A 23,427-nucleotide genomic window follows, 5' to 3' on the forward strand; every position below is an offset into this window, starting at 1 on the left:
ATCAAACAACACAGCAACCCTCTCCTTGGCACGTCCACAAGCCTTGCCTGGCGTGACAGCCGTACTGGGTTCCGCATCCACGATAGGAAGCAAAACCCAGCCCATCTCCCCGAAATTCAGGGGATGTGTTTCCATGGCCTTCAACAGGCTCTGGCTTAGACTGGTTAAGTTCACTTTTCAGGAATTTTATTGTATTTAGACATTTATAGGCCTTTCCCAGAATATGGCATAAACACAAAAAAGCAACAAATAAACAAAAAAAGGCAAATGCAGCTGGGGGCAGCACGAGGAAGACCTCGCACAGGAACCCAACACGCTGACCGCTCAAGCCTTTACACCATCACTTGTCTTGCTCTGCTCCAAACGAAGCCCACAGCTAACAGCGGTCCTCAGCACAGAGTCTATCAGCTCGAGGTGGAAGGAGGGTCTCCCGCACACAGCAGCTAATTACAGCACACACCAGTTCAAACCCATTGCCCCAGTGCACCACTGCTAAAAGCCCAGCCCATCATGGTGGAAGGGGACCGCAACATGGTGGAAGGGGACCGGAGGCAGGATGCTCACTCCGCTGCATCCGAGGCACCAAGCAAGCCAGACAGGACCCACTGCGCAGCTCAGCAGCACAACTTGCATTACTTACCCAAAACAGCAGAGGAACTTTCTGGCAGAACCAAGCTTTGGGATATTTTCAGATTTAATAAGCTCAGCAGGGGGCAGGGGAAAATCAGGACTTTTCAGTCGTGTGTTTTCAAACATTAAAATGACTGAGCATTTCTTGTATTACTACTTTTTTTCTTGACGTGCCATAAATTAGCAGCTTAATTTCTTTGCCTTTGTAGCCACAATAAAACAGGAACTTTCTGAGAAACACTGCACAGGCCCTGACTTTGGATCGAGTGAACGTGACATCCCTGTGCCATGCTGCTCATTTCTTTTCCAGGACAAAAGCTCCATCCTTGTTGACACACTCGCCAGCTGCTGAGAACCACAGGGAAGTTCAATGTGTTCAGTTTTGCAGCTGGCAGTGGAGAAATGAAGCCCGTGACACAAAACCTACTGGCACCACTAGCAGGAGACCTGACACAGGGTGAAAATCCCACCCCACTCGTGCATCCAGGCCCAGAAATGCTGTTGGATGCCTCAGCTTTGGCTGAAACAGCAGCCACAGTCCCAGTCATTGACCATTACACAACCTCCCCTACGGTCTGCACACTTTATGAAATTATATTTGGTGGACTGAACATAGATTCTCCATCCTTAAATAGCAAGCAGAGTTGACTGTACCCTAACATTACTGCTTATTCATGTCCTGTGGTTTAAAGTCTATGGTAAGAGACAGGAAAATACATAGTCTGGCAATCGCTAAAGTAGTATGTAACAGTGAAACAGCTTTAACTTAATCACAATTCATCCAGCTGTAAGAGTTTACAGTTGTACCTACTCTTCTTTGCTAAGCCATAATGGTAAAAATACTGTATAATGTACCTGATGTAAACTAGAGCACTAAGTGGGGAGTCCACGCACACGCAGGCATCTCTGAAGTGTCTGCAGGGCATTCATCTTCCATCTGCACAACCATCATGGCAAGAAACTTCCTTTGCTCCTGACTACAAGCTCCAACTGCTCAGACCTGCATCGGTTTTATTTCCAATCTCATCCCTTTTAAACCGTGACCCTCTGGACGGGTAGGGCGGGCAGCGCTGCGGTACCTCTGCTGCCGCACCAGCCGCTGGGGCATCGGCACGAGGGATGCTGAGCAGCCCCGGCTGGTCTCCGTACACATCTTGGTCGTTTGGCTTGTCTTGTGGTCTCCTTACAGCTTAAAAAACAAGGCAGATGGGAACGGCGTGCTGAGCCTTTCTGCAAGGAAAGTTCCCCAGGGCATCCCAGCATGATTTACACAATTATTCATAACCATACAGTGACCAGACAAAAACAGATGCAGCAACATGGGGTAATGACTCAGCTGGATTTGGACGGGCCACCGTATGTTGAAATCTTTATAACTCCTCATTCTTTACAACCACTTTACTCAGAGCTCACCAGCCCACCAGCCCACTGAGCCACCTGGTCTTGTTTTTCCAATTTTAACATAAACACTGAGAGCTGCAACATACTTTTTATCATTAATCTCCCGTCTCTGAAAAGAAATCAGTATTGTGTTTCTTGGACTGTAGTTTAATAGCTGTTTTCTTCTTTCAGAAACTACGCCCATGGTATTGCAAATACCAATGTGAGCAATGCCCAGAATTGTGCCCACAAATTCAAATAAAATATCACCAGTGAGCTACTAGCACCGTGCTCCTTTAGGGCAAAAATCATCCCTTTCAACATACTTCAAAAATATGTAAAGAGAACAGCCAAAGAGATTATTAAGGGGAATAGAAGACTTTTAGAAAAACATTTAATTCCTTCATGAGTTCAGGGGAGAAGTCTGATTGATATTTGTAATCTTTCGGTGGACAGAGCTGTCATTTAATTTAGCTTGCATGACTGAAAGAATTTAATAAAAGTGTTCCATAGAGTTTTGCTGAAATTCTTCGCATGTTTTTAGTAAGCCTCTGGAATACGATCAAACCTAAAAAGCTGGAGAGGACAGAGACTGAACTTGCAGCTAAAATAATATTCAGAATTGTAATATATGCTTAATAATCAAGTATTCACATCCAGCAGAAAAAGTGCCTGAGTGCAGAAACTCCTCTGGATCCCCAGCCGTGTCCATGCGCTGCTTGGCATCATGAAGGGGACCCTGGGAACTCAACCCCGCAGTGAAAAACAGCCCCTGGCTCTGCCAGAAACCTCTCAAAACTCAACCAAACCCACCAGCTTATGACTGTCTGCAAAACCTGGGATGCCTTTCTCCAGGAGCCTCAGTACAAAAAACTTTTGGGAGGAGCAAAGGTGTTATTTCCCCTTGCATCGTGCCAGCTGCCTGCTCCAGCCACGCATTTTCAGGTACCCAACACAGATGCCGCCACACTTCCCACACAACTCCCAAGATTCCCAATAGGTCAGGTTTTTCTATTTTAAATTCCAGCTTGCTGAAAACATTGTTTTGGGGGGAGAAAAACTAGATCTTATGGCCAATCCTGGCCTTGAAATCTGCAATACCGAATAATTTATGGGTGGCTTTTAAATCAGGGCAGCATCATGGGAAACGTGCAGATTTTCACACGATACTGTTCCCTGTTAACAGCTCATTACAATGTACAGAAGTATATTCCCATTATGAAATACAGCTGGGGTTGTTTTGCTTACGAAGGTCATTATCTGATCACAAGCAAGAATCAGGGAAAGGAACCCATTTTAAAAGGCTGAAGTTGTGGACTTTTTGAAAACTCATGTGTTTTGAATTTTGTGGCCTGATCATACACAAGCATGCAACAGGAGAATCGATTCTCTCCGCTTCCTCTGCTTATTAGCCCTGGAAATAGCATGGAAAAAATTATCTTTTATTAGCAAATACTTTCTTTATTATTTAACCAACCCTCATCTTGAGATTCGCTGGTGCCCTCCACTCCACTTTCCTATTTCCCAGCTCTGTTCAGTTTATCCTTTCTGCGGACAGGGGCCTCGGTGGCACCGGAGCGTGCACCAGCAGAAACTCAACAAACATCAACAGCAGCATTTTCAGTTGCTTCTTTCCAGGCTCTAGAGAGCCCTCCCCATCTTGGGCGGCAACAAAATGCAATGCGCACATTACAGAAAAACTCAATGTTCCCTGGCACCAAACGCCAAACACCATTTAAAAAGAAGGATATTTAAAAATTTTAAAAGTATCTGTAAATACCAGCATCTGTACTTCTGTCTTGCAAGAGTGAACACGCATGCATATGCACGGGGGCAGGTATCACTGCCCTTCCAGCCACATGGACAAAAGAGCCTGTTTTGGCAGGAGGACACCCAAACTGGTTTACTTACAGCCCTTCCAGTTAGATGCACCTTGGCAGCACAGATGTGGCAGAGAAGAAACCTGTTCCTAATTGTACTCCTATTTCAAGCTCAGCACAACAAGGAGCGATCGCTAATCAAATGTTAATAAAGTAGAAGCAGATTTTGGAGCTGGAAAAGTAATTTTCAGTGCTTGGAAAAACAACAAGTTGTGCATGTCAGCTGTTTTATCAGCTGCTCTGAAAGCAAATTCTGCACTTCCCCATGCTGCCTGCTTCGAGATGTCGCAGGTTTTGCCCTGCTGAAGCCATATCCAGCAGATCAAGACCCAGGCAGCACTTTCTGCCTGCTCTGGGCAGGGTGGGCAAGGGATGGTGCTGGGATGCCCTCCCCATGCACCGCTCCTGGGTCACTCCTGATTTGGGGCTCCACACCAACACACGGTGACGGGTGCCAAAAGGGGTGAACCATAGCTCTGAGTTTATATTGTGCCTCTTTACCTGCAAAAATGTTTTAGTCTTTACTTCTAGCACTAAAAATGCCATCCCCTGGAACAGGAAAAATCCCTACCATGCATCACTCGGGGTCTACCGGCACAGCAGGACCCCCTTTACTGTCTTCACAGGCTCCAGAGGAGATGCTCTCAGCTGCCAGTAAATCAGTTTTCCTGGTCATTCTCCTGATAGCACAAAGAAGCCGGTGACAGCAGTGAATTATTGGCAAAAGGGTGGCCCTACTTTATGGATCATCAGCCTAATTCCAGATTAGCTATGAAAACTGACAACATCCCTATGGGTAAAGGAAGACAGATAAAGACCCCTAAGTGCTGGCAGTAATTAAAATGGGTCCACACTGGACAGTAAATCTCTGTCGGCAGCAGAAGGGGCTGCCAAGCCGTTATGGATTGCTCTGGTTTGGTGAGGGCAGGCTGATGCCCGGGACAGGATGCTCCTGTGCACGCAGAGGTTAAGCCCTTGCTGGCACCAGGGCAGGCAGAGGGACCAGCTCCCGCCTGCTCTCCCCCAGGCAGGGGAGGTGTTACTTCCCCCAACCCGAACAAATGCTCATTCATCACAGGGCACATGCGAAAAAGAGATTACTCAGGCTTTACGATCAGCTCATTCACCTTATATCCAGTTCCTTCCCCTTCCACCCTGCAGCTATTTATGGCTTGTTTTTGTGCGGTAGGAAGGAACAGGACGATGTAGGTGCCGAGCAGGGCTACGGAGTCCAGCCCAGCCTGCTGGTGACCTGGGCAGTCCCCGTCTGCTTCTGGCCTGTCCCCTGAGCCCTGCATTGATGCTGATGCTGGAGAAATGCTGCTTTTCTCTTTGCGAGCTGCCACAGCTCCTTCTCCTCCTTCACAATTCTGAGACCAGTGGTCCTTCAGCAGCCCTTCCTGCACACCACCATCCACCTCCGCCAAACACAGACATCCCTCAAACTCCAGAAACCCATCATTAAACCAGTCATTGAACACGTAGTTGGAGCAGGCAGTAGATGATTCCTTCAGCACCTTGCAGGAGTCTGCCTGGACCTTTTCCTGCCAGGATCGGACAGACTCCCACGAGCTACCACTTCTCTAGAAGTGACGTAGGAGTGGAGCTATTTGCCGCAAACAGCCCCTTCCAGCTCTTCTTTGCTTTGCCTGGACTGACCTGCAACATTTCCTCAGTCCCAGTCTCTGCCACAGGGCCCATAACTGTTCCAGATCTGGCACTACTCATACCGGAGCAACTCCTGAGGATGTCTGGTGCACGACCCAGAAAACCTGTACCTTGAGAAAGGGGAGCAGAATGCCACGTTAATCCCATGGGGCACTTTTAAAGCTGCGTCAGGGCAAGATGAATATACCAGCAAGAGCTGGTATTTCAAGATTGCTTGGGCTTTCAGAGTGCCTGGAAGAACTAAAAAAGAGAGCTGTCCTCACCAGGCACATAACCACCCACACCTGTCAAGGGTGGAAAAGGCTCCACAAAGATGCTCCCTTCCTTGCTACCTGTAAGGGCTGCCTGCCTCAGCCCCTCCCCACACCACTTCTTCACTGGCTTTGTATCCCTGTTCCTTCTTCCCACAGAGTTTCTCAGTATCTTACCAGTAGCCCCAGCTGCCTTCCCTTCTCCCTTCCACCCACTCTGCATCACTAGACAGGAGAACCTGGACCAATTTCTCCACCTGTCAAGCAGCCACCCCTCAGGGGGCTGGCAACTGAGTGAAGTTGTGTGGGAGCCTACATGGGCCAGGACCCATCACTGCTATGATCCATATTTTCCATATTTTGTTTAGTTATGTTGGAGCAGAATCCCACTCTGCCATCCAAACACCGCTCAGGAAGGCCCAAAGCACACGTCACCGGAAGATAAAACATGAGACAACAAGCAAAGCAGGAGCACAAGGAACAAGACGACAACATGAGTAGAGGTGAAGCAATCAACCACCTCATCGCCATCACGTCCTTCAGACGTCTGAGCAGGGATGGCCTGGAAGAAAGGTGCCCTAGATGCAAGAGAATCTAGGAGGACATGTAGGTATCACACCACCTTGAACTGTACGCTAGAAAAGCCCCACGTTTCTGTAGAGGGGGACCAGCGTGCCCAAGGCAAGGTGGGCAGCCACGAGCGGGTCCCCGCAGCTTCCTCGCCGCCCAGCTCAGCCCAGCCCACATGGAAGCGGCTGGGAGATTTCCTCTTGGCTCAGGCTCCAGCACACGTGGCTGCTCTCCGGCTGTCAGCAACGTCTGCTGGGGCTGCCTGCAAGACAAACATCTCGTCCTTGGCACCAGGTAGGAAAAGGCAAGCCGAGAGCTGTGCCGGAAGGATTTTCTTCCCCCCTTCTCCTTCTGCCACACAAATAAGAGGCAAATCTCTGTCCTGGCCACTTCCCTGTTGCCCTAAATGCTCCCAGCGGAGAACATAATCTCAAATCACGTATTTTTGTGCAAAATGTTGTCTTGTACAGAAGTTTCTGCCAGAACACCAGCCCTGGTCACCCTTGCCTCACCCTGCCCTCCCTGGGGGCTGCTCCTTCTAGCTTTACTTTTGCATTCCCTTCACCCCAGGGCACTGGAAGCCCAAAAAGAAACGGCAAGCAGTTCTGCTGAATGTCCCCAGCCCCACAGAGCTGTCACAGGGGACTGAGCAACTGCCTCATAGGCCAGTTACCACCGGTCATACAAGATGACCCCAGCGCAGGGCTGATGACCAAGCTGTTGATTTCAGCAGAGACTTAAATCAAACAGGAGGAGGAGGACTCCACGGCTAACACCCCCAAACCCGTTAGCTAGGGAGCAGCCTGTCTACCCTCCCTGGGGACCCGCTCACCACCGCACTGGGACAGGTTGTGCCTAGTGGAGCCCGGGATGCGCTCCTTGGGAGCTGAAGGGGTTGGTAGCCTCCAGCATCCCATGGCCACCGCTCTGTCCTGCGTGGAGAATGGAGTGGGGGGCCCGCAGGCAGGACAGGGCTGGTGCTGCTGGGGAAGGCGCCCAGCTGGAGCAGGGAGCCCCGAGCCCCAAGCCTGGCTGCCACAAGTATTTACGCACTTCACATTAAACAGGCATTCAACTGAGACAAACCAGACCAGAAATAATCCCAGGAATGGGGTCTCTCCAGCCTCCGAGGTCCCTAATTAACGGCTGATGGCTGGGCTGGCTCCTGGGCAAGGTCACAGCTCTCTGCATTCAGAGCGTGGCTGCTGTAAAACCTAAAGAGGAGAAAATTTAACTTCATGGACACAGCTTTTCCAGTATCGATATCAGCACCGAGGATGGGTCTACAAACAGGATAAGGAAACATCCAGGCTGCAGCACAGGCACCACGGATACAACGGGGTGCAACTCATCCCCGACACTGAACGTCTCCCACAGAAACAGACCCTGCAAGGCTCAGGCCCCCTGAGCTGCAGGCAGGAGGAGCCCTGCCCGGGCTGGTTCTCCCACAGAGATGCACAGCCACAAACCGAGCAGCTGAAGCAACTCAGCATTTAAATGAGGTTCAAAGCTGGTGACTTTATACCCTCCCCCAGAGAGACCCAACACTCACAGAGGAAGCCCTGAATGCACCTACACAAGCCTCACCCTCAGCATGTAGGAGCTTATGTGCTGCACAAAAAGGTCAGTAAACTCCTTCCTCGCTCGTGGGCAAGAGGCATTCCGAGGGTCCTGCCAAACAGAAAAAGGTCTTCCTGCCCATCACGGTACTTCTTGATGGCTCAAACACCATCCTCTGCCAGCTGCCTCCCCCATCCCCTGCTGACCATGCTGCACAAGTCATCATCTTCTTACATGTGTCCTCAGAAAGGCCAGCCAAGCACATTTTCTTCTTTTAAATATCATTCCCTCGCAGTACAGTCGAGCGAGGCCATAGGCAATAAATACTGCTGCAACCTAAACTTCCCTGTTTGCTTGCAGGTTTTTCGGTGCTGCAAGAGCCATCTCTCGCAGCACGTGCTCCAAAAGCAAGAGCACTAAAAGGCAGCCCAGCCTTTGCCATGTCAAAACCAAGGTAAGAAGTTTAACGAGCAACAGCATTAACTGAGAGAGTCCTCCTGAGCCGTAGGGGTTTTTGACACCTGCCCCAATGCAGACAGGTCACAGCAGTCTCACTGACTGGGGACCGGGTTAGCCAGCACAGAGACCTGTCTAATTACAGACATCTGCTTCGTCAGCAGGTATAACAAAAGGAGTGAGATTGCAAATTATTCATTACCTAAAACGTACAAAACCTTTTGCACCTTCTGGCAGCAGCACAGCTTGCTTAGAGGAGAGCTGCAGCAGTCTGTGCCAGCTGCTGCCTCCATGGAGGTGGGGTAGAGCATCAGGAGAGGTCCCAGGAGCAGCTTCAGCTTCTCACCAAGCCAAGCCAGTGCTTTAAAAAACGGGACCACCCTTTCCCAGAGCCGGATTGCTGGGTGGGGTGTAGATCTGATGCCTCTCCTACTTCAGACCAGAAAATCTCTGGTAACATTTCTGGTAAGAGCGAACTTCTGTAGACAGAGGATGAACTGCTTCAGCTGGCTAATGTCTTTCTGCACACAACAGTAAGACACCTCACATGGCCCTTTTAATCAAAGGGATGCCAAACCAGCAAGTGCTTCCAGTTCCTTCAATACAAGATACACACAAACACATAGCAGCCGAGCAGACAGCACCTGGAAGGCCTCCTCCGCTACCCATCCGCAGCTGGTGTCATGGACCAGATACACGTTAATGCCTTCAGGAGAAAAAAAATGCCCTAAGTGAGCCTTGTTCCCAGTGCAGACAGAGTGGTTGGTGAAGTGGCAGAATTGCACTGGGAAAATCCCTACTCTGACCTTCCCAGCACATGGAGCAGCGAGGAATGGAGCAGGAATCTCAAAGGCATCCCAGCTCACAGCAACACTGCTGCACACCCTGCCATGGCTGGGCACAACGGTCCCGAAACAAACCGCAGGGATGCGTGACAGACCTCCCACCAGAGCTGGCCCTCCCTGCCCACGGCAGGTCTGACAGCGCTGTTTCTTCCTCCCTTCCTGAGAACATCATCACTAGGTGGTTACATGATGTCAGGCTGGAACCAAAAGTAACGTTATCGTTAACGAAGCTTTTTCTCAGGAACAAAAGCAACCAGATTTGTTCCCTGGCAAAAAAAAACACAGGTTACCTTCCAGGTCTGCTAATGAAGATTAGCACCCTGAATCTCAGTCCCCTCTCAGTCTGGACCACACTTCAAAAACCTTGACATTAAGTCAAATTTTGGAGAAAAACACATAAATGAGAAACCTACCAATCATCCCACTAACACCAGAGTCAGCTGCATGCTCGCTTTGTTACTGGGACCATCAGGGAGGACACCCCCCAGGACATCTAGTGATTAAATTACCAGCCTGAGTCACAGCACAAGAGGACACTTGATACAATTAACAAGGCCCAGAATAACTGTAATTAACTGTTAAATTGGTATCAATGGCTCCACTTACACCATGTTTTGCTGCACAAGGATTCCTCCAGGTTTGCTTCCTCCACAACAGGATAAACTCCAGCACTGGTACAGGATATCTGGTGTTTGTTTTAAAGCACCGCTGTGCATCAGCTGCATGTTATGGACACAAAAGCAAATGAAGCCCCTTTAATGGTATTTTTTTTCCAGCTGATTTCCACAGCATTGTTCGGAAGCTGGTCCCTGCAGGACACACCTGAGGCACCTGCCTCCCTGCAGGAGCTGAGGCCACAGGGGCAAAGTTGAATCCCTTCTCATGAATAAGACTGCAGCAACCAGGGAATTTTAGGGAAGAAGAGTGATAAAAATGCTATTTATGTCACCCAGAGGTTATGAACGCCAGACAATAAACTGGTGTGGAAACCAGCCAAAACTGCCACCCATCCAAGCTCAGCCCCAGCAGCTCTTGCTGAGGAAAGCAAGGAGCCAGATTCACTCCCCAGGAAAGCTTTGCTGCTCCTATCGCCTCAACTGAGCTGAACATCTTTTCCGATACTAGTGGTGAAGCACCACGGATGTATAAAGCAACCCCTGCCAAGGCAAGTGGGATTAGCAAAAAGTAAGCTCAAGCGAGATGTTCCTTTTTCATACCGATAAAGGAGATCTACAGCTTCACACGAGAACACATCTTTCCCGGTCCTCTCCTGTGTGTTCCTGAAATTCACTGCCATCGGAAGGACAATGGAAAGCAGGAAGGGACAGGAAACAGTGAATCTTGTCTCAAGAAATGACAGCTCTTCAGTCCCATTATTTACCAAAAAAAGGGGCACATGGCCATGGAGCAAAGGATTTGGGTGCTCTGAGGAAGACCCCACAATGAATTAGCTTCTCCAAAACCTGGCGGATACAAAGACTTTGAATATTGATGGGCATTTTGGCACTACCTTCAATAAAAACAGCCGGTCAGCCACAGACAGGCTTAGCCAGGTTTACACAGCACACAGGAGATGCTCAGCACAACTCAAGTTCCGTAGTCACTGAGCAGTACCAGAAACGTGCCTATTTACCACCCTTCCCTTGCTGAAAATGGGAAATAGCTCACATTCCACAGCACGGGTACCAGCACAGGCACCCCTCACACCCCCCTGCACGGTGCGAGCCTGCGGGTAAAACAGCCAAGCAACTTCAGCAACACAGCCCAGATTACTCCTCTGTTTAAAAACACGCGTGCAAACACACCGGCTCCAATTAATCTCCGGCCATTAAAGGAAACCCATTTCGGCTGACTTGTGGCCACAGTGTTCCCACAACAAACCCGATAAAGCCGGGATGTTTGCAGATAGGGTGCCAGCGGGCGATAGCTGGCGTGGGCAAACACCAGCTCTTACTGAGGAGGCGAAGGAGGGCTCTGGGTTTAAAAAGCAACCCGACAGTGAGATACATTCAAATTTAATTACGTTCTCGTTAGAAAGGGTCACACTTCCCCTGATTTAACTGGCCCTGGCAAAATCTTGTAATTGCCGCTTGCATATGGAGTCAGCGAGCATTTACCCGGCGCGTTAACAAGAGCCGAGGCACGGCTCAGAAGGACGAAGGATTTAGTTTTTAAATACCAGGCCTAGACTTGGTGGAGCTATAGATTATTTTGTGCAGTAAAAGAAGAATTAGCTGATCCATTCCAAAATGCATTTATCATTAAAATAAAAATCTTCTGTCATTTTATTTAATAGCCTTAGTAAGAAATAATTGCAATGTCTGGTTGCTTTCAACAACATGTGGTTTTAATATTTTAATTGTTACAAACTGTTTAATAATGTTCAACAAAAGGCGTGTCCAAGTAATTATTGTGTTTATTAACATTTCTTTTGAGGACCTGATAAATTATATTACACATATACAGCACTTCAGACATTGTAGCGTTAACTTATTAAAAGTGGAAAATTAGCCAAAAGCGACTTGTTTTGGTGCAATTTAAATATTGTATTTTCAAGTGATAAGCGTCGTGCGTCACATTATTTAACAATCTGGCAGTTTGTGCATTTTTCTAATTATTACGCCGCTTCATCTGGTCAGGAAATTAAAATACAGTGGGAATAATAAACTCGCAAAGCCTAGCAGGCCGCAGAGAAATGCTCTTCCACCAAATCTGTCAAAGTCACGGATTTTTCTGCAGGGGAAATATATTCCTGAAAACTCCCCAGGGTCTCCCATAATAAACTTAATGGCTTTCCCCGCGTCGAGCCGCTGGGGACAGGGTGCGAGGCAGCTCCCCGGGAGCCCCCGCCTGCCCCAGAGGCACAGGCAGCCACCCCCTGCCCCCTGCCCGGGGACCCCTCGTGCAGGCAGCCCCTCAGCAGGTCCCCCGGTGGCACATCCCACCCTTCGCCGCCCCCAGCATCGTCCCCGCGCGCTGGGCTCAGCCCCTCTTCGCCGGTCCCCCACACTCCACCATACTCCGTATTTTGAGCAAAGGGGATGAGAGAGACCCGGGCGCAAGGGCACGGCGCTGTTCCCAGGCCTATTTTGTTTACATTTGATTCAATCAAGTTGTGGCCTTTTGGCCTCTTTCCAAATTAACTTCTGGGTGACCTCCGCCATGCCCTCTCCCAGCAGCCGGGACGCAGGGAAACAGCCCATTAAACCTACAAACAAATATAGGGCACATTGCTTGATCAAACCAGCTTCAAACATGGCTATTTAACCACCAGGGCATGCTTTTTTGCAAACTTCAAGTCTATTTTGTCTTTGGTCATTCGCACCTCTGGGCCTCTTTTTTTTTTTTTTTTTTTTTTTCCCCCCTTTCCAGCTAGAGCTCCACGTTTTACTGCCTCGTAAAACTTCTAAATTTTGTTCTCATCCTCCTGTAAACCCCATGAAGAGCCATGCAAGGCTCTTTCACATGGGGCTTGCCACAGGAACTGGGTCTTTACACCGAGCACGTGAAGAAAGGCAGCAAGATCCTGCTTGGGGGAACAGCTGTAATACTCTAAGAAATTCTGCGTTCCCCTTATTTCCAAGGAAATAAATCAAGGCGGGTTTCTCAGGGTCTGTGAAAACATATTGCCTGGATTTTGATCCCCAAAGGGTTTATTTTTTCAAGAGCTTATATGGGAGTTAGATTTCTGGCTAGAGAATATGCAATATGATAAAAACACAGTCCCTATACGGGGCAATAAATTACAGATTGTTTGATGTGGAAACCAAAGAACTGTCAAGCTCCAGTATATCTGAAATATTCTAAATGAGCCCTTAACTCGAGTGTCTGGAAATGTACAATATGTTTCCAGGCCCTTCAATCTTGTAAAGACACATGTCCCCCAGTTAAGTTTCCTTTTATGGATTTTAATATTCATTTTTGGTGGGGGTTTTCCTCTTTCTTCTTGCAAAATTACGCTCTTCCTCCTAGAGAGGGTCCTATAATAAACCCCAGGATTCGTCTAAGTATAAAAAGGGATTGGGACCATGCACAAGCTTAAACAGGCAAGTGCAGTAAGGATGGTGTAAAGCATCGATTGCCACCTTGTCGGAGCCCCGTAAGCACTGCAGAGAGCACACAAGTCACCTCGGGACAGGGAGTGACAGAAGGGAAGACCAAGACATCGGCTGAGCTGGTACCCACAGTGTCTCCGTCCCTGCTGCATCCTCACACCACCATCACCCAGGTAAGCTCTCCAGAGCCTTTCTTGGAAAAGGAGGATCGACAGCAGGTCACCAGCGTGGCAGAGCATGCAGGACATGGGACACCACAGCTCCCGCCTCCATGCATATCTATTAAAACTTGAAGCTCATCCCCATCTGCCAGCCATCCAAATGTCCCCATGGTGGGAGGAAAATGGAGTGACCAGAGGAAATAGCTCACCTTGCAGACTGCTTTTTGCCTAGGGATGCTACCAAGTCACAAAAAAACCTGAGCAAGACCTTGTGCTGACACTGAATAACCTTTCCGTTTCAATAGTTTCACATGTGGGATGAGTGAAAACCCTTCTAGCTAGAAACAGACCCCATCCACTCTGGGAAATAAAAGTTAGGAACCAATTCCAACTCATTTTCCTGAAGGTGACCCTTGGCCTCCCAGCTGAGATAACAATGCTAATATTTATGGATGGGCTGTTCATGCCTCTGGGCACACAGCAAAAATAACTTAAATCAAAACTTGGTAGACATCGAACAGAACTGGGAGGGGGAAAAAAAATTCCTTACTTCCAACACAGCAACAATAAACCATCTCACCCACCGATGCACGAAAAAATAGCACCACCCACAATCACACATTTGGGTGAAACAAAAATGGTCTGGAGTCTTGCTGTGGTGAGTAGGCACCACTGAGGGGGACTCATCCCGAAAGGTCTGACTTGAGACAGCACACCACCTGGGCAGCCAAGCTTTACTCATTTATTTAGTTTAGCTTGATAAAAGATGCTTGAACCAAACTAATACAACCTGGCAAATTTTTACATCCCCTTCTCTCTGGGTTAGGTATCCTGTACTCCTTTCAGCCCCCATGGATGTTGTTCTAATGTACAAACCCCATCCTTATCTCAAACTGCAGAAGTTTGATGAGAATTTCTCACATATATATATATGTGCACAGTTACCCAGATTCTGTTTGAGAAGACATGAACTAACAAGAGAACACTATTTCTGCACACACACACACACACACACACACACTCACCAAACCCAAGCAAGCTCAAAAACGTGGTGTACTGCTGAAAGAACACATGTCTTTCAACAGCATGAGCAGTCTGGAATAAATTGAAGCCAAGTCATCGGCAAATTACAGGCATTAGCAAAAAACTACAAGCAAAAAGCTGTGGAATGCTCCAAGAATTGCTCCAACTAGCATGGTTCCTGAGTCTACCCACATCCAGAAAATCCAGGCCGCATCTCTAACACAACACAGAGGGAGGAAGTCATCACACGGTACTAGATGCACAATTTACTGTAGTCACATGGGGAATCCAGTTCACAGCTCTGAGCACTACACTCCAAAAGATGCTCCCTTCTCCGAAACCCTTAAAAGCCACTGTTGGCTTAAGCTTGGTGGATAAGGAGATTTTCACACACCCCCAGCCCAGGAGTCCCCACTGCTTCCCAGATCTGAAGCCAACACCTGAAAAACACAACTGTAATTCATCCAGAGCTGCTGCTCCTTCCACATTTCCTACTCTTTGGCATTCAAGATGCATTCCAGATGTGAAGGAGAGTGCAAAACTTTGGTAGGCCAAGAAAATAAGTGTATGGTGAGCTCTGACACCCCAAATCCCAAATTTAAGTAACCTGCACAGTTTTTTTCCCGGTATATAAGCCACTTACATAGACTACAGACCCTCTGCAAGAATAGTTAGGTTTATAAATAATCTTCACAGATCACTTCCTATTTTCTCCTGATTTTATTCTCAATTCCCCTTCTTTCTCAAACACAACTTTAGAACTTTACCTGCTCCCCATAACACGTCCCAGTCTGACACTGCAAGCCACAGAGGGGATGCTCTGCAAAAGATCACGACTGCGCCGGCCGTATCCACCCCCTTACCACTACTTTTCTCCGAGCAGCAGCTGACAAAGACACTCTGCTGCTGCAAACAGCTGAGTTCAGCCTGGCCATGTTTACCCAGGGTCTCTTGTTCCACAGATCTCGGCTCCTCAGCAGCCTGAACTGTTCAGCAGAGACCTAACTTGACCCAATCTGGCAGCCAGCATTTCACAACCACTTTATGTCAGCAGTTTCAAGTACACTAATAACCATGTTTTGTTCAGTGTGACTTTCTCACTGTGAATGGCAAAATATCATTATCACCTGCAGGTTGAAGCCTGCCCTCTACCCCATTTAATAGGGAGCTGATTATGCTATTCCCCCCCCCCCCCTTTTAATAATTATGGGCTGTTGGCAGATGGCACGGTGAGGCATGGGAAGGCAGAGCGGGCTGCGCTGCCGCTGCCCACATCAGCTCCCGTGTGGTGGGCTGCTCCCAGGGACCCCGAACCCCTCGCTGCATCCCGCTCCCAGACAGCACCTAATGAGGCGTGCCTGCATCGCAGGGCACGGGGGTTAAACTGGGAGCTGCTATGAAAACAGTCCCTGGCAGTCATGGGAGCAGGAAAGCAGAGGTTAGCAGAAAAGTCGCTAAGCCAGCAACTCCAGGCAGAGCAGCCCTTGCAGCCCACCCGGCCGGGAAGCAAAGCTGGGCTTAACCCCAGGAACCCGCCGCTGCCCAAAGCCTCGTGCCAGAGCGACCCTGAACAAGGTCCCCACTGGTAAGAACTCTCTTGGAGAGACTGGGCAGCTCAGCTCTATTAACAGACAGCATCACCACTCAAGTACTTGCCCTGCAAGGTCCCAGTCCTGTGTCCCTGAAAAGCTGAGAGGTCCAAGCTATCAGCTTACTGTAAAACGTTCCCTCTCTGAGTTTACTCAACGACATGGAAAGGAGAGCAGAGTCCAGAGCCGGACCCCAGACTGGCTGGCCCAAGGGAACACCACCGAAGAGCTCTGGGAAGTTAACAATTGCAAGCTGAATGCCGCGCGGAGGTGCCACCTAATGCCTTGGCAGCGGTGGGGCTTGTTCACAGACCTAACTTGGCCTGACACGATGGGGAGAGACAAGATACTGCTTGTCCCAGCATAGATGCCAGCTCTGAGATTGTGGGAGGGAAGCTTCCTCCAACAGTGAAAAGGGTCTCATCTAGCTCTGCCATTTCCCCATTCAACAGTAACTTGCTCCAGTAGTGACTGGGAGTGGATGTCCAGGGAGATACAGCAAAGAAAGAGGTGACCCTCTCTGCCAGCCACAAGCAATGCCAAAGGGGACTCCTCTGACCAGAGGGGACATCAGGCACGTGCCACATAATCCCCGTGCTCAGGGACACCACAGCAGTCCCATCTTTCTTCATCCTTCACCGTGCAGGGGACGGATGCCCAGCAGATGCACGCTGCAGGACTGCATCCACGCATCGCCCGGGCAGAGGCTGAGCCCTGGAGGGCTGCAACGCGCGTGCCCTGCAGCTCCCTACACCCACAGAGCACCGCACCAGCGTGCACGAGTGAGGACCTGCCACACGTGCCCTGTGAGCCCAGCACCGTGCAGGGCTGAGGTGGCACTGACTCCACACTCAGCTGCTGAAGACGGAGATGCCCCAGGTTGTCTGGCTGAGCCCAAAAGAAAGTGTGGGGGAGGCCAAACTGATTTGGAAACCACCCACTCTGGAGCCATCCCTGCTGGCATGCCTGCAACTAACCTGGTTGATGTGTTTCAGCTTGTCAATAATCTGGCTGATCACTGGCTCGGGACCTTTCATCTTCACCTCATGGTTGCCAGGCTGAGCTTTTGCTCCGTTCCTTGTGATCTGGGGACTGTACCTGTGGGAGCGAGAACAGAGGAGACCACAATGTGATAGGCTAATAGACAGGAGATCTTTAAAGTTCAGTACAAACAAAAGAAATCCCAAGATAAGCACCATCCCCTTCCAAAACAGAGAGCGCAAGACAGTTAATAATGGCAAAGAAAAGGCAGAAGATTTCCATAAACATTTCTGCTCTGCCTTTGCAAACCAGCAAGATGATGTACTTGTATCACTTGAGGACAATGAAGTCCTTTCCAGTCCATTAGTAACCGAGGAAGACATTAAACAGCATACAACAGAGATAAACATTTTCACATAACTTGCACCCAAGAGTCCTAAAAAAGCTGGCTCAGAAATTCTGGCTTGCTCATGTTTGTTTAAAATAAATCTTGGCAGACCACAGAGACTCCAGTACAAGAGCAGTAGTGTTGTGCCCACAGCCAAAAAAAAAAAAAAAGTGAGTGGGATGACCCAGTTAACTGCAAGCTGATTAGCATAATATCAACCCCCTTGCAAAATAATTACTATCACTGATGTGTGATTTCAATAATAAAGAATTAAAGAATCAGAATATAATTAATGCTGTCAACATTGCTAATGGAAAATAGGTGTTGTCAAACAATCCTGATTTCAGTCTTTGATGAGATCCAGCCTGGGGGATCAAAGTAACTGCTTAGACAGAACATACCTTGACTTTGGTACGGTGCTGGGCTCCGCACCACACGATACCTCAATTTACATGGGTACTGGGCAAGACAGTAAAGCACCCGTAGAGCACACTAAGAGCTGGTGGAGAGATCTCCAGACGCAGGTCTCCACAGGGACCCTCACACAGCTGCCACGGCAGCTCTGCAGAGGAGGGCGGCCAAGTCTGCGCTCAGCTTTTTCATCAGCAATTAGGAAAGAAATATAACTTCACTACTGCAAAAATTATGGAATGGCAGAGTTTATCAGAGCAATAAAAGTGAGGAGGGACAGAGGGATCACTGCATGCTTGCCTTTGGAGGAACACGTTTCTACACCCAGCACCTGGGCAACAGCTCGTGACGCTCAGGACGTGAGACAAGCATATCTGCACCAACCTCAAACTTGGCTTCAGGACCAGAGCAAGCGGCTGCTGCCACCGACTGCTGGCAGCCACGGCAGTGGCACAGAGCACACTGGTGCCTTCTCGAGCTGTGGGTTGTTGGAATTCATCACAGCCCCAGTGATGGGGTACGCTACAAGCACAAACCAAGTCCTCATCTCCAAGAGCTGACAGCCCCAGCACATGCTGCCAAATGCCAGCACAGCCTACGAAATTGAGATCGCTGAGATAACGCCAAGCATCAGTCTGCTCTACTCTACGTACGACTATTGTTCCAGTGCCGTGGGTAAACATGATGAATATTCCTTTCTTTCCTTTCTGCGACTCATCTCCTACACATCGTGTCCTTACCCAGCTCCCAGCACCAGCCCCAGCAACTGCCTCCCTGTCTGCCAGCTCCCTGCTTCCCTGCCCACTAATCTTTCATCCCCAGGCTGCCGGGCGAGCTCGGGCGATGACATTTGGCCCATTTCACAGAGGCTTTGGGAAGTGGGACTTCAGCAGGGATTTACAGGAGGGGAGGGAGATGGGAGGGATGGTGGGGCCAGCTCAGAGAGGATGTTTGCTAGGAGAGAAAGGCATGGGGACACTCAGCCACGACAGCTGTTGGGGCACACTGAGGGTTTTGGGGGTACACAGGGGGCTGGCCCCACTTCAACTCTAAATTAGGAATGAGACTCACTCAGACGTGTGGGGATGCAAAGGCAACCCTGGATTTTTACTGGTGCAGCAGGAATCTGCCCTGACCTGAAACGTTCGCATCATTTAGAATGCAGGACTGAGGCTGATTTCCACTCCGAGGCTTTTTCAGAGCAGGAGCTTTACATCCAGGAGCGCTCCGCATCCCCAGCCCGGTCCCCAGCGCTGGGCACTCCCCATACAGGTGAGGGCTGATGACCCCATGAGATGCTTCATAAAGATGACAGATGAAGATGAGAGAAAGGAGGTGTTTGTGCCTCTAACAGAACGGCACATGCCTGCATATATTCCTGTTACCAGATATAAAGAGCTTGTGCAAGTACAGGAGAAGCATCGCTGCAAAGCAGAGACATCAACTTGGGTCTCGCAAGCCCCACCAGCTCCTCAGCACCGGGGCAGCTGCCTGCCCACCCTGCAGGGCTCCAGCTGCAGCACCGTGCTGCTCAGGCGTGAGGGACTGACCCCAACAGCTCTGTTCTCCACCCAGACACCTGTCCCCATGCCGAGGCCTCCCATTAGGACTCAACATTTTGCAGAACATGTGCTTTTTTTTTTTTTTACTTTTTAATAGTTGCATTACCCTGGGAAGTACAAAACACAGCTACACCTGAGACACAATAGCTCCCAGTTCAGAAAAGCACTTAGACGTGCAATTAGAGGCTTGTTGTAGGCTGAAAGCTAAGGAACTGGGAGAAGTGGAGCCAGAGAGCGCCAGGCGGGATGGCAGCTTGCAGCAGCCGGTAGCCAGGAGAAGGTCTGGCCTCCTGGCAGGGATGGGAGGCAGGACCACATGCTCCGAGCACCATCTCGTGGGAAGACACTGCTGCCGCAAGCACAGACCTGCCTGGCTCTGCAGATGCTTGGGCTTAACTTTTTGCAGGGGAGTAAGGCATTGGGAGCAGTGAACTCTGTCACACAGTCACTTAAAGCCACCGTGCCAACCCCACAAACACATCTAGCGACGGAACGTAAGCATCCACAAGACCCATGGCTTTTTAGGTGCCGAAGAAATTACCGTTTTCAGTGTTCGCTGTAAATTTAATCTAAAACACTCTTCCGAACTTTAAAGTACATGGCTGAAAAGTCCCGTGTGGTTTAAAAGATTTAACTAGCAGGATAAATCTCGCACAAGCAAGAGCAGAACCTAGCCCATTTGATGTACACCAAAATTAATACAATCTCTCTCCTAAATAGTTTTATACAGAGAAACTCAAATAGCTTGGGTTTGCATGGGTGAAACTCCTTCTGAAATCCACACGGTGACTGCCAGAGAGGATTTCTGTAACCTACACAACATTGTACAGGAGGCAGGAACACAGTACCACAGTGTTGTACACCACAGTAGTACACCATGACTATGTGTCCAAAGACTGAAATTGCTCTCCAGAAGGCTCCACTGGGGTGGTGAGGCCCTCAGATCACCTTCCTCAGAGCAAAAAGTCTCCCAGAGAAGGAAGCAAACCTGAAGGCATTTGCAGAGGGATCTCTCCCTAAAACAGTGATGCTGGAGAAGCAGGGTGCCACCACCTGGGTGCTTCCCACCTGGCCAGGTATGAAGGTACATACTAGGGCCAAAATGAATCATCTGCGTTATTCCAAGAAGTCATTTGAAGTAGCAAGGCAGGGGGGACTGCAAGCTGCGCATCTGTGAGCATGAGTCGCAAAGAAGCAGATGCACAGGGATGTGCTACATCCAACTAGCCTGAGACATGCTCCTGTGTGCCTTGGGTGCTTCAGGACACACTGTCCCTGTGTTGCTGAGCCAAGGCCCCCCAATGTACCCAGGTATGAGGGGGACACAACTCGCCCTCCGCTGGGCTCCTCTCTGCCCCCGCACCAGGGCCAGGATAGCAGGCACTCAGCCATATGGGATGCAGCCAACCGAAAGGGTTAAAGACTTTGAAATGTAGCTTCAGTGAGAGATGAGCATTCCTGAAATGCCAGAAAAGCTAGAAAAGGCAGCTGGCACCCCTCCCTGCAGCCTGGGCTGAGCAGCCAGGCCTTATTATGGCAGAGAGATGCTTTTGCAGTCTCCACCAAGCTGGAGGATTGGGGGCTCCTGGAACAGTCCCAACGCAGGCTCCCCTGCATCCCTTGCAAGCTGCTGCAGGGCTGGCTGGCTCGCAGGTCCCACTGCAAAGCCAAGCCAAAGCATCACCTTCCTCCCATGGTCTCCAGCCACAGCGCAGAAAAGGAGAAGTCTCAGAGCTATCTCGAGCTGCTTTCAACATATGCCAATGAAACGGCCCCTTCCACAGAACACTTGTGCCACCCCATGAAACCCACGACATACCTCTGCCATGGTGATACCGGCACTGAACAGCAAAATATGCACAGTGGTTTAAGTCCACCCCGTGGTCCCAGGGGGTCCCTGCGCCAAAGGGATATCAGTGTTGCAACATGAGCATGGTCTGGCTTCCACTTCACAAGCAAAGCCCAAAATACTTTCCTCTTTGACGTGTCTCAACGTCAGCCAGCATGCATCTCCTTGCTCAGGCTCCCTGGGTATGGGCTCTTGCTGGGGACATGGTATTTTCCAAAGACAAATGTCACATTGTAAAATGTGCTGATAAGCAGCCCTCACTAAAAACGGTCTTAAAGACAACCACTGGATGAAAACACTAATGATCTGAGGTCTTCTGTTGGGGACAGCCCAGCTACAGACCCTTCCTGCTCCTTCTCATCCCCCAGCCATAAATTACAAGGTATGCAGTCAAATTAAGGGATTTCCCCCTCCTCTCCTCCCCACCATCCACAAACGTTTCCTGTGAACGTTTGGTCATTCCTGTCCAAATGCAGCTCTTTCCAGGCTCTCCATTTCAGAGCAAGGAAGACAAGATGACAAACGCAACTTAAATATATGGCAATGAATGTAAAATGCACTTTCATCCTACTTGGCCGTGCTAGGCTTAAAGATGAGTTACTGCAATGCCTGACGTGATTTAGATAAAGTAATCCTTTAAGTCAAATATAAAGAATTACACCTTTTAGAAAAATGAAAATAACTTTATTCAAATAACAATTAATTTATGCCTGCTTTCCAGTTGCAAAGTATTTATTCAAATGCAGTCCCACAATTTAAACAGCACGGTGTCCCTTGCAGGTTCTTCCCTACCATCTCTGTTCACTGAATCCTACTTGTCTGAGGGAGAGGATGGGGGACAAACACAACACAGGATGCTACAAGACAGGACTACAACACAAGACAAGGGGTTTACATTGCACGGGACTTCATAACCAAGCTGGAAAGAGCAGCGTTTCCAGCACCCACAATCCCCTGATGCTGCTCTGCATTTCAAGATGAGACTTACTACAGGCCACGTGGGCTGGTGACACAAAGTCCTCACCACATAGGAGGCACAAAGATAAGAAAAAGGGGAGACAGGAAAGAAAAGTGTCTCCCCCACACTCCCTGCAGGATCTCAAGTCTTCTCTCCAGCTGGTTTTCATGAGTTACTAAAGGTGGGCACAGTGGTGATGGCAACATTTTACTGTCTCTGGCCCTGCTACCTTTTGGTTTAGTGGGACAACTTAGTGTCACATCAGCGGTGTGAGTGGCAGGTGCCAAAAGGCTGGAAGAGCTGCTTCCAACCCACTCATCCCACCCTGCAGACAGGGAGTAACTCCTGGGTGAGTCCATAAGCCTCCAAGAAGAGGTGATAACTTCTTTCCCTGATAGTTTTCTCTCTAAAGAGAGAATTTCCAGAGATACCTGGTCAGTCATAGCAATTGCTCAGAGGCGGGCTGGGTGTGGGGTGCAGGTCCACCCCAGCTGTCCTCTTCCATATGGAGTGTGTGGTCCCACCATCCCTTAACCATATGCAGACATCTGTTCCATGGTGATGCAAGTGGCAGGAGAGAGGAGGGGTGTATAGCTCTCAGGTGCCTTCCTGGCTTGCAAGATGCACCCAGTTGCTTGATTGCAGTGAGTGCTAGCAGTCATTGCAGGGTTTGCAACGCCACAACCGATTTTACACCACCAGCAGCCCTGAGCAAGCTTCTTCAAAAGCAACCAGAAGGATCCAACGCTCTCAGTGGGGAAGGTTCTCACCTAAATAAAAAGGAGCCACTTTCTGCTGGTTTTCCAAATACCAACACCTTGCAGCCTGGTCTCAGTACCATGAGAGCCCTCCGAGATGCTGCTGTATGAGTTCCCCACCAAAGGGCAGTGGCTGCCTCTTCCCAACCTCCCTATGCAATGTGCTGCAGCTGGTGAGCGTGCTGCAGATGTTAGTTTGGTGGTAAACGTGAAGTCTCAGGTAATGACCTGGTTCTGGAATATGGGACTTTAAGAAGGAACAGCAAAAGCTGTAATATTCATAGCAAAACAACAGGAGTCTGTAGCATAAAAAGGGCAGCCTGAAGTCTCCCTCCATTCCTACTTAAGTTCAAGACAAATAGATTATGGAAAAATTGGCTAAACCTGAGACCAAGCAGCAGGCTTAACAGAGGAAGATTCATGATCTTAATTTCTGAAATACTCTGGAAACA

At 49.2% G+C, this 23,427-nt stretch overlaps 1 protein-coding gene across 1 annotated transcript in view; it reads right to left on the reverse strand.

The window, feature by feature from the left end:
- Positions 1–23,427, reverse strand: part of GPC3 (glypican 3) — a 154,986-nt gene that overhangs the window by 29,402 nt on the left and 102,157 nt on the right. Inside the window, exon 6 of the mRNA XM_055727739.1 lies at positions 17,046–17,166. Within this exon, the coding sequence (XP_055583714.1) occupies positions 17,046–17,166 (121 nt within the window). The remainder of the gene's footprint in view (positions 1–17,045; positions 17,167–23,427) is intronic.

Source organism: Falco cherrug, chromosome 15 (genome assembly GCF_023634085.1).
Source record: "Falco cherrug isolate bFalChe1 chromosome 15, bFalChe1.pri, whole genome shotgun sequence".
Taxonomy (NCBI): Eukaryota; Metazoa; Chordata; class Aves; order Falconiformes; family Falconidae; genus Falco; species Falco cherrug.